General features: G+C 32.8%; 1 protein-coding gene across 3 annotated transcripts in view; it reads left to right on the top strand.

Annotated features, from left to right (window-relative positions):
* The window catches only part of COPS2 (COP9 signalosome subunit 2), a 34292-nt gene extending 30700 nt beyond the window's left edge, over positions 1–3592 (top strand). For all 3 annotated transcript variants that reach the window (XM_036895146.2, XM_057488791.1, XM_057488790.1), the window contains one exon: positions 490–3592. In XM_036895146.2, coding sequence (XP_036751041.1) covers positions 490–634 — 145 coding nt within the window. In that variant the 3' untranslated portion in view covers positions 635–3592. The remainder of the gene's footprint in view (positions 1–489) is intronic.
* Positions 3593–12269: the final 8677 nt, after the last annotated feature.

Here is a 12269-nt window from a genome sequence, read left to right as displayed (position 1 = left end):
TTATGTGTGATTTTTTCTTTAATCAGCATATAAAGCACATGATCTCTGAAAGTCTTAAATTGTTTTTCAAAAGGATTTCTCATTCAGTATATGACCCATATACAGCTAGAGAATTACTTAATGAATAGTGCTTTTTTATGTTTTTAAATTATAAACTATGGTGTGTAGTAAGTTTTGACATTGTTTCATAGAAACAGTATGTTATTGAAAGCTTTACAGATTGTATTTGCTCCTGATTAATTGGGTAAGTCTATGCCTGTTGGTTCTTTCAGTGAAGTTTAAAGGGCTGATAGCTGGTTTCTGACTGGAGTTTGAGTAAGGTAATTAATGTTATAATTAATGCTAAACTCAAATCATTTAATGGAGGCAACAGTTTTTTTCTCTCTTGCATTTATTGATACTGTGAGTATTTTAGGAAGTATTAGTCCAAAAGATAAGCTTAGTGAAAATGGTTTGTAGACATGTCATCTTTTATATGTTCATTTCCAGCACTATTCATGGCCGAATTGATCAAGTCAATCAACTCCTTGAATTAGATCATCAGAAGAGGGGCGGTGCCCGATATACTGCACTAGATAAATGGACCAACCAACTAAATTCTCTCAACCAGGCTGTAGTCAGTAAACTGGCTTAACAGAGAACAAGCTTTTACAGACACACTTAAGACAACAGTGCAGAGATGTAATCCTTAAAAGAACTGGGAATGGCAAAACTACTGTCGGTTGATGTGTCCTGAAAATTATTGGAGTTATGGCAGAAGTGCTTTTTTTGATCAACTGGTTTGTGTTTTGCTGCTGCATTTATCCCAAGAAAAACAGCTTTAATCTCCAGAAGAAAACCAAAATGCCATGGGATTTATGCTATATTGACATCTTGCCCTAAACATACAACATCATAGTAATTTGTCATGGGCAACATGACCAGAGAGAAGATTTTTGTCATGATTTTAAATACACTGACACGCTACTGTTGGTTAAATTTAAACATGTTTTACCTGCAGAAATTCTCTCACAAATAACCTGCAATAACTTGAAATGCATATACTTTTGAACACTTCCTTTTCTCATGTATAAATTAAAATGTTTGCTGCATTTTGCAAAATGTCAATTCTCCAAAAACGTGTCCGTATATTTCTGTACCTGCAGTGTAGTTAAAGGTTTAGATGAAACCCCATAATGATAGTGGCATACTGTCACTTAGGTTTCAAGCAGCAAAATAAACAGTGCAGCTCAGAAATTGTAGTTTGGTTCTTGATGTGTTTTTATTACATTTGGGCTTTTTGTTTGTTTTTTAGTACCTTAGAAATTTCAGGTTATTTTATCTTGAGTAAATGACTTTAAAAAGCCTGGGAGCAAATAGGTTGGTTATTTGCTTTCAAGTTTTTTAAAGTAGTCTTTATTGATAAAGTAAGAACTAGTTTCTAATAAAATGCTTGTATAGTGCTTACTTTGGCAGTGATGCTTTAAAGGAATAAAGTTCTTTTTTTGTTTTTTTTTTTTGTTAAGAATGATACTCCTTTTTAAAAGAATAAATTTAACTCTCAGAATGTTCACTTTAAACAAATATGCCAGAACATAGACAGCTAAATGAATGTTACCCTGCATAGTGATCATGCTGGAAAATTATTTCCTACTTCCAGCAATCTGCCATTGCTCAGAACCTGTTGGGTTTTGCTCTTTTAGAATTACATTCAGAGCTAATTTAAGTCATACACACTATTAACTTTACACAATTAACATGTTGTTTAAAAAAAAAATGTCTCCAAGTTTGATTGTTTTATAGTCACTGTTACTTGAAACCAATTGACTTTTGACAGTTTCCAAAAAATAAATCTATCTGGAGATAATAATAGAAAATATGCAACTGGCTTTGAAGATGATCCCAAAAGAGTTATTTTAAAGGTATTTTGAGCAGTGGTTGGTAGCTTAGGAGAATGAACTGTGGTCTTCCAAGGTGACTACCTTAAAGAAGATACAGCTCATTTGAATGTATTGCGTTTTGGATGTATTTGTTTCATTTTGAAAAAGAGTTCATATTATTTTATAGCGTCAAAAGGAAGAACTAAGATTAAGATAATTTCGTTGGTTTTTCTATTGCTTGTTATGTAAAAAAAAGTGAGTGGCAATTCAGAAGGAAGATTGTTGTAACCGAAGAATGACAACCAATTTTTGATCATTAAATCAGATTTTATAAACAGTGGAAGGAGCATGGACTTAAAACAAGGCATGCTTATTCGGTTTTGTCAAAATTTTACGAAAATATGTGATATATATTTATACTAAAACTATATAATCCTTAGATTTAGGAGAGCAGTGAGTTAATGACTTTAACAGATTAAAGCAGTATTAAATACAGGTGCAACTTGGAAATTGTAGAAAACTGAAAGAAAATGAAGGACAAAATGTCTCTCGTAGGGAATAAAAAAGTTTAAGATATAAAATTATGTGTATTTTCTTCTCTTTTACATAAACCATTTGTGAAAAATGTGCTAAAAATTTTTTTACAGGAGTACATAATTAGGATTTATTTTTCAATATAATTTGGAGACCCTTTATTACCCAAATAAAACTGACAAGTTTCTGTGCCTGTATTCAAATATGTATGCATGTGGTAATTGTGGGGAAAGGCCCTGCTTAACTGCAAGATGATGGAATTAGAATTCAAGGGATTTGAAAGATGTCATTTAGCTCTCACACTCCAACTCTTAACAATGCCCTGTTCTCCTGTAATATCTTTGCTGCATGCAACAGTGCATCTTCTAGTTTCCAGAAAAAAAGCATGCTCTTACTATCATTTGGGAAACTGGACTAAGTATATAGCAATACCCAAAATTATATCAAAGTCTTTAATGTGATTGTTTGTATCACATAGGCTTTTTTTTTTTATTTCCTAGATACAGGCTTTATGTCATTAGACAAATTTGTTCTAGAACACAACTTTTTGATACAGCCTGTCTAACTTAAAACTATTTTTTCCCTTGAAACATTTTCTATGTTTTTGTGCATCAAATCTTACAGAGTTGAAATTTTAGAGATTGCTTATCAAAATATAAGTAAAGGAAAGTTAAATACTAATCGGCAAATTCTTAGCATTTAATGATTGCTGATTGCATCTTTCCCTCATTTGTGAAAACTAATAACAAGCAGTATACACCATGTTGAAATGTTTATCTCCTTTTCCTTTTCTTGCCTCTAAATCTGGGTAAACTCACTCCATAGCAAATTTTGGCTGCTGCAAATAGATACTACCTGCCAGAAAAGCTGGATTTCCATTACTTATTAATTCTAAAGTTGTTGATTAGATATATTTTCTTTACCACATCTTAATGTAACATAACTTTTTTTTCAAGATGAGTATGTATGCACTAAGTATTGCATTCATTACATGAGCCCCTTGTAACTAAAGGTTGATACACTAAGACTACTGAGAATCTGATATTACATTGGGAGTATAGTTTTAATGAAGACTTTTAAAAGGTCTAAACTGTGGGCAGTATAGTACTTTTTGTTACCTTACAATAAGACATCGGTTTGTCGCAGATTGAAAAACAGCTCTTAATATTTATAATATTTGTATGGTAAAAATCTTTAAAGAAATTTTCCTTTTTAATCAATAGTCTTTATAATTCTTCAGTAAACACAGGTAAGTGCGCTTTTCTTTTGGAGTGGAGATGGAAGTGAGCATGTGTAATCACGTATATGAAGCAGATTATGTTGGTACAGAACACAAGTTTAGTCCATAGGATAAAAAGGTATTTGCCTAGTGGATTCCTCTCACCTTTTTGAAGGGACTCAGAGATACCCTCTAACCTTTTATTTTGCAGTGCTGCTGCCTAGAAATAATAGTAGTAGTGTTTCAAATCTGAGGTTTTCAGTGGAGTCAGGTCTTTAGAACAAGCATAAACTCTAGCAAAGCTAGGTGTTCCATTCTTCATATGTGGTTTATTCATTCTATGTGATTTACAACATTTTGAAGCAGATAAACGTTTTCAACATTAAAAAATAAGGAATAGATTTTTCAAAAAATTTTGAGACGTAGTTAACATTATAAGGAATTGACTTTTAACTGTTTTGTTTCAAAGGGTTAAACAATACTATCCAGGTGCTTAAAATGAAACTGGGTATCATGTCTCAGAACTTGAAGGTTAAGGACTTTGATCTTCATATGTGTGACCAAAATCAAAACTTTTTCTCCTTTCATTTTTTTTGGAGGTTTTACTTGTTGTCTTCGCCTTGGGTTCCCCTCCTTCCCCCACCAACAGCATCCTATATTGTTTTGATACAACTGTAAGAAGGAATAATTTGTAAGAACTTCCTTAACGTAGACATAGCAGAGATTCTTCTTTAGTGTAAGCATATCAGAGGATCTATAAACTGCGTTTTACTACGTACCTTCTGGGGGGGGGTGCCCTTCATGGCATGTGTTAACCAATAGCTTAGAATTTTTTTTTACTTGCCCTTGAATCAATTAAATGAGGTTTGACAGGTTTAATTTTTAGAATTACCAGGCAAATTAGAACAGTAATGCCATTTGGAGAATTTATGTTTTATGATACTAAGCATCACAAAACAATCACTGTGTCAATCAGTGATTCAAAATTCTCAAAAAGCTGAAATCTAGTATTACTTAATTTGCTTTTGAATTTTGAAAATGTTTAACTTAAGTAATGTCCCAGAAGAAATCAATGTGTGGTTCTCTAAATTTTTGGTTCTTTAGTGTGTTAAAACCTTCTAGAGTAATTAAAAAATCATTCTTACAGCATCAAAGGTAGATGCTAACTCTACCATAAAAACCTAGGATAAGCAAGAAAATATTTCTTAAATAGTGTTTGGGGCCAACCTTGTTTCCTCTTGGCTAGGAGTTTACATTTTAAACCTTGGTCAGGAATTCCACATTAATGGCTGGCCAGTACTATTTTTTTGTGAGCATATGTGTTTATACATACGCATTAGTGTACATACTTGTGGGAGTACAAAAATTCATCCCCAAGACCACAGTGATTTTTTTCCAGTTTGCACTACTTAATATCACTTGCTCCTGACTCAGGCAGATGCTATGAAAAGAATTGCCAGTGTACCCGGTTACTACCATGTTATGATCAAGTTTCCAATGGCACACAAGTGTCTAAATTTACATAATAACCTGGAGGTTTTAAAAAAAGTGACCTTTTTTAAAAAAATTCTGAAATAGGGCATTTTTTAATTGATGGGGTTGTTTGTATATTGGACATTATTCATTTTATGTGAGTTTAGAGATTTTTAAAAAGTAATCGAAGTTTTAACCATCCCATGAAGTCAAAAAAAGTTTTTGCATGTTTAGTTACCATATTAGTAACATAATGCTGTGTTGAATAACTAATTTTTTTAATGTTTGCTTATCTTCTATTAAACTACTGCAATACTAAATTTCTATGCATCTATTTTAAATAACTGAGGATAATTAAATGCAGAATTGTTTGATTTTACAACATTACATAGTTGCTTCCATTATAAATTGTGTTTCCTGATAGTATTAGAAATGACAAATTCCTTGAGTTCACACTGTTAGATTATAGGAAGCAGGTGACCAGGAACATGGCAGAGGATGTGTACCTGGAACTGAAAATGCTACAAGTTAATACTTGAGAATCAACTGATAATGTGCAGGGTGGCTCAAAAGGTGCTTTTAAGACTTAGGTACTCAAGGATTTTTTACTGGAGGTATACACTCAGTAGTAGTAATAAAAATTACATATTCTACCTCTTCAATATTTACTGTGTAGGTACTACTTAGCCCAAGACCAGCACAGTGACTTCAAATTTTTGTATATTTGATCAAGTAATTGATATATATATAAGTAATGTATACTTCTGTAAAAATAGTTTTTGAATATTTTAAGAGTGTTTCTCAGAAAACAGTACTTAAAATCTTGTTCGTTTAGTTTGAAATTTAGGGGTTAAAAGCTTGGAAGCATTTATGAAGGAGTTTGCCTCTCCTCAGTCCTGTTTAATGATCTCTCCTGGAACAATCCATGTTGCAAACAAGTGTTTCAGAAATTACTCCTGCACTATAAAATTAAAACATTGCTAAGCAGGAAATTAAGCCAAGGAAAGAAGCAGATAAGAAATACACTCTTCCAAATCCCTATTGTAGTACCTTTAAATGAACCTTTTAAGGGTTGCAACATCTAAGCCACTAGTGAATTTATTACAGATCCAAAAATAAACACTGTTCTCAGGTGTATCCTTCAATTTAGTGGAATGAGCCAACTCTAACTCAAAGTACAGCTTTGATCAGACAGCTTTTCAAAATCAAAAGAACTTTCAGACTAATCGACTTGCCAAGGTGCCAGTGTAAATGCATAAAACCACTGTTAACTGCCCATTGCAAATCCTTTGGACTATCAAGTAGTTGAGAATAGGAGGAAAGGAGTGAAGCAGATTAACTGCTACCTATTTCAGCTCATTTCAAATAGCAGTGGTAAGTGGTGTATTGATAGCACTGGCCTAGCAAGGAACTACATAAGCAATATATGCCTAATCCTTTGAGTTGTGTTTTTATTTGTTATACTTAAAAGTTTTATGGTCCCAACTCAGTTGTTAGAGTAAAGAATGAGAATCTTCTTTTCTTTCTAGAAAGCTGTTTAAAGTTTTGCATTATGACTGCTCTGTAGGTTAGTGGCCTTAACTGAGGAAGGGTTACCTATCTTGGACCTATTAAATAAGTTGTATTGTGAATGAATATGGACTACAAACTAATGTACTTTATTGAGTAGAGTAGGGTTGATATTTAAAACTTTCACATTATTGTTGTCTTTATCACCAAGAAGCAGTTAAGAAAGAAATTTAAAAGAAATGTGCCCTGTCTGTAACCTCTTTACCTGTTTATTTAGCAGATATTTATTGTGTACCTATTGCGTGCTAGGGACTGTGCATTGTGTCCTAAAGTTGAAGGATATCATAAGGAGTAAATTATCCCTGTGCTCAAAGAGCTTAGTTCAATGGGGAACAGCAGGTAAGATAATTTCAGATAGAGAAAAATTCTATCAATCAGTAAATGAAGATGGGGAAGCATTTCTGAGTATGTGAAATTTGACTTCACACATAAATGAGGAAAAGGTGCTAGCCATGCACATCTAGGGGAAGAGCAGTCCAGGCAGAGGCTAACTATCTGAAATGGTGATGGATATACCAAATTCAAGCAATGTGTGTAGTGTAATGTTAAACAACGTGGTGAAGGTGGTCAGGGACCAGATGAGTAATCTTAAGAGTTTGAAGTGGTGAATTGAGATTTTATTGGAAATTTAAATTCTGATATACCCTTTTAAAAGAGAATTCTGGCTATTGTGTGAAGAAATGATTATGTGGAGCAACAGTGTGACCAGGAAGACCAGTTAGGACCCCACTATAGAAGTCTGGATAGAGCCTTTCAGGCTAGGATTTGGAAAGAAGTACACAGAATCAGGAGAAGCTGACAAGATTTGCTTATGAATTAGAACTGAGGGTTGTAAAGGATGTCTCCTAGGTTCTTTCCTGAGCAACTGGTGCATAAATAAAATGAGAAGAGTGAAAAAAATTGTTTTTGGCAAAAGAAGACAGAGCAAGCAAGAGAAAAGTGGACGGAGCTTGGAAATAAACAAGAGTAGTATGACTGAAGCTAAGTATAATACTTAGACTGAAGGCTACTGCAAGGTAAATAAAAGGGGCACAGAGGGCCCTAGGATTTAGAAAAATACAAGTCTGGCGATGCTAATGACCATTTTTTTTTGGAGTGATGGGCATGTTCCAGCTCTTCTGTTGGACTGTGAGGAACTTCTTTAAATCGTCATGGTCATTAATTTCTTGTTACAAATTTAGGGCATAGGGAAAAAAGACCTTTTTTACATCTGAATGTTAAGTAGAATAACTTAGGGAATTTTGAAATAGAGCAGACTGTAACTCCAGACATTAATAACAGCCTTCTATAGTGTCTCTTCCTACAAAATATTTTAAAACCCGTTTCTCCCCTTTCCAACAGTGTTCATAAGCATTTAAAATTTTTTCTTTGATGCCCACTAACTACAATTATATGAAATCCATGACTTTACCCAACATTTTTATAACCCTACCAAAGCTGCCAACCTCTCTAGTGTTATATCTTTATATATATTTTATTTTTGGGTATCAGTATAGCTGGATGTTAATGTCACCAAAATCATGAATTCTTGAAATATTTGGATTTGACTCCAAGGAACTACTTCAAATATAAACAATAACAGTTAAGGGCTGGTGGTCTGAGTACTCTCAAATTGACAGTAGAACAACAATATGCCTTAGCTGAAATTGCTTTATTTGAAATTACACATTTGCTTTCATACTTGAATGCTCATGAAGATAGTAGAATAATTTACAGGTCGTCATATCTCCAAATTATAGTGGCCATTTTCCACAATCGAAAATCAGGAAACAATTGACAAATGGGATTTGTTCACAAAACATGTGAACTCCATACCTCTCCCAAGGAGAGTAGTGTGGTGGACTGGAAAGATCTGGGGAATAGAAGACCTGCATTCTTCATCTGGCCAAGAACTGAGACCTTGTCACTTAACCTCTCTGGGCTCCAGTTTCCTTAGTTGAGTGATTCTTTTTAACCTCGGGTATTCGGAATTGAGAAAATCATAATCTTTGGCATATGGCATACTGTCCGGTCTTCCATTTACTTTCCCCGTGTTTATGTATGTATGTATGTGTATACCTTGAAAAAAATATGCATATGTTCTAATTTCCATAAATGGTATATTTCATTCCTTTTAAAAACTTTTTATCTATGTTACCTAGTTCATTACTTCAGACTGTTTTGTCTTCCCATTTCACACATACACCACAATTAATCTTCATTTCAACAGTGATAGACATCTGTGTTCCTTCCAAATCTTTACTACAGTCATTGTGATTACTATTTTATACCTTTCTCCTTATGGACTTATGCAAAAAATTACTCTGGGGATGTGTTATCTGGGGAAAAAAATGGGTCTTAGGGCATAAATACTTAATTTTACCAAGTACTGCTGGATTACTCATCAAAATGACTGCCCCGCTTATGCTCCAACCCATAGTGCATAAAGGTTTGTTTTCTCCTATCCTTGACAAACCTTTGGTGATATTTGACTTTCTGAAATCGGATTTTACTGTTAATTTTAACTTACATTTTTGTAATTACTCATAGCTTGAACATCTCTTCATACACTTTTATTAGCCATCCAGGTTTCCCTTTATATGCAGTATTTACTCTTCACCATCTGTTATTGGCTTCCTGTGTTTTACTGATCTGTGAGAGGTCATTGTAAATTCTACATATTAACACCTTACCTGTCTTATTTTAGACTTGGAAATATCCTCTGAATCATTGTCTTTAGGTTTCCTTCATTGAACAAAACTCTTTCATGTTGTTCAATCTATCCATTTATCCCCCGCCTTGCCCACAATTTTTTGGATCTTGTTAAGAAGTCCTTTCTTACACTAATATCACAAAAATGTTCTTTTATAGTTTTATAGTTTCTTCCTTTACATGTTTTTTTTGAAGTTTATTTTGGTGTATGACTTGTGGCAGGAACCAAGGTTTATTTTTTCTGTGTAATGAATTATTTTTCTCAATACTGTCTACTAAAAGTTACTAAATTATTATTAATTTAGTGATCTATAATTCTGTCTTTTTCAACTACTAAGTCTGTACATATGCAAGGAGTATATATTTATCTAATTTGCTTAACTGTTCTATGTGTTCCCTCACTGGTCACTTTGTGTTTCTATTACTGATCTGAGTAATGTCTTAATTATAGAATTTGCCCTCCCAATTCACTGCTCATTTTTAAAATTATTTCAGTATTCATGGACTTTCATTTTTCTATGTCAGTTTGGAATCAGTTTGTCTTAAAGTACTCTGGAATTTTAATTGGAAATGCACTGAATTTGGATATTAATTTAAGTCTTATGTCACTTTTGAGAGTTTTTAGTTTTTCTCTATGAAGATCTTGTGTACTGTTTACTGTATTTCTCAATCTTTATAGTTTATGCTGTTTTATTCCCGAAAACATTTTCTAGTTGGTTATTTTGGGGATAGAAGAATGATACCAATATTCACATAGTGACTTTTTTTAATCTATCAGCCTTGGTGAACCTTTTCCTATCATCCCTGTACCTCTTATTTATCTTATCTCACTACATCATTGCTCAGTATCTCCAATAACACGTGGAACAGGAGTGGTAACAGCCCGCATTCTTGTCTCAAAGAAAAAGCATCTTGAGTTTCTCCACTAGAGGCAAAGTTTATGATGAGTTGGGGAGTTAGCTTTCATTAAATAAAGTTTCCTTCTGTCCCTAGGCTCTGAAGTGTTGTGCGTGTGTATGTGCATTTGTGTCTTTGTCTTGATCATTAATAGGCTTTATTAAATGTTTATGAACCTCATAAGATGAACATGTTATTTTTCTCTTTTAATCCATTCACATAGTGACTTACACTCACAGGTTTTCTAGTGTTAATTCATACCTACATTCTAGGATAAATTCACATGGATGATTACATATACTTTTTCAATACAATGTTGGGTTTATTAGCCAACATTTTACTTAGAGGTTTTCCATCTATATTCTTTAGTGAAATTGGCCAATAATTTTCTCTTAGATTATCTTTAATCAGTTTAGTTATTGAGGTTAATTTACATTATAAAATGAATAAGCACCTTTCACTTTTATTTTTTAGAACAATGTATATAGTATGAGTATAATCTGTTATTTGGAAGAACTCATTTGTAATGCTCTTTGGACAGACTTTTTAAAAATAGTAAGATTTTTAAATTACTATTTCAATTTCTTTAATGATTATTCATCCTTTCAGATGTGATTATTCATCTATTAAGTGCCCTGCTTCTTCTTGTACTGTTTTAGCATTTTATTTGTTAATTATATTCAGATCATCAACTTTATTAGGATACAGTTTCCATTATTCATTTCTTTTTTAATATCCAGTATATTTGTGCTTATTACTCCCCTCCTTTTGTTCCATATTTGTTTATTTTGTCTCTTATTAGCCTTTCCAAAGTACCAGCTTTTGGTTCATCTTTATTGTTTTTGTTGTTTTCTCATTGATTCCTGTCTGCCACAATCTCTATAATTTCCTCATTTTCATTTTTTTTGTATAATCTGTGGTTCTTTTTTAGCACCTTGAGTTGAATCATTTTCAAACTTTTAAAATTTGCTCAAAACTATTAACATTAAAGTTTTAATTGACTTTCATTTTGTTTTTAACCCAAGAGTTATTCAGCAAGGTGCGATTTAAGTTTCCGAACATGGCATATATCAGCTACCCTCTTTTTATTGATTTTTCATTTTAATACATGGTATTTAGAGAATATAGTCATTATAATACCGATTCACTGGAACATACTGAAATTTGTAGTTTGGTATGGACAAATTTTGTATTGTTCCATTTATACTTTAAAATGTATATTCCATAATGTTCCACGAACAATTTGGTCAAGAGTATTGTTATTCAAACCTATATTTCTGTTGAGTTCTGGGCTGTTTTTTCCTGCCATTTCATAAAGGAATTTATTTAAATCTTCAACTATAACTGTTGATTTAGTATTTTTTATTGAAGTATCATTGATATACAATCATATTGGTTTAAAATATACAACACAGTGGTTCAACAGTTACCCATATTATTAAATCCCCACCCCCCCAATGCAGTTACTGTCTGTCAACATAGGAAGATATTACAGAATCATTGACTGTATTCTCCATGATGTACTACTATCCCCATGACCAACTATTATTAGATAGAGAATGTTGTGCCTTTTTATCCCCCTCATATTCAACCAACCCCTCCCCAGTGGTGACCACCAGCCCATTCTCAGTGTCCTTGAACTCTACTGATAACTGTTCGTTTTGTTCTATTTTGTTTTTATATTCCACAATTAAGTGAAATCATATGTATTTGTCTTTCTCCACCTGGCTTGTTTCACTTAGCATAATACCCTTTAGGTCCATCCATGCTTTGCAAATGGCAGGATTTCTTTTTTATGGCTGAACAATATATTCCATTGTATATATGTACTACCTCTTCTTTATCCATTCATCTACTAATGGATACAACTTGTTTCCATAACTTGGTTATTGTAAATAATGCAGTAATAAACAGAGTGCATATATCTTTTTGAATCAAAGATTTTGTTTTATTCAGGTAAATTCCTAGATGTAGAATTATTGGATCTTATTGTATTTCTATTTTTAGTTTTCTTAGGAACTTCCATA

This window comes from Manis pentadactyla, chromosome 11 (assembly GCF_030020395.1).
Source record: "Manis pentadactyla isolate mManPen7 chromosome 11, mManPen7.hap1, whole genome shotgun sequence".
Classification (NCBI taxonomy): domain Eukaryota; kingdom Metazoa; phylum Chordata; class Mammalia; order Pholidota; family Manidae; genus Manis; species Manis pentadactyla.
This window is presented reverse-complemented; position numbering and strand designations above follow the sequence as displayed.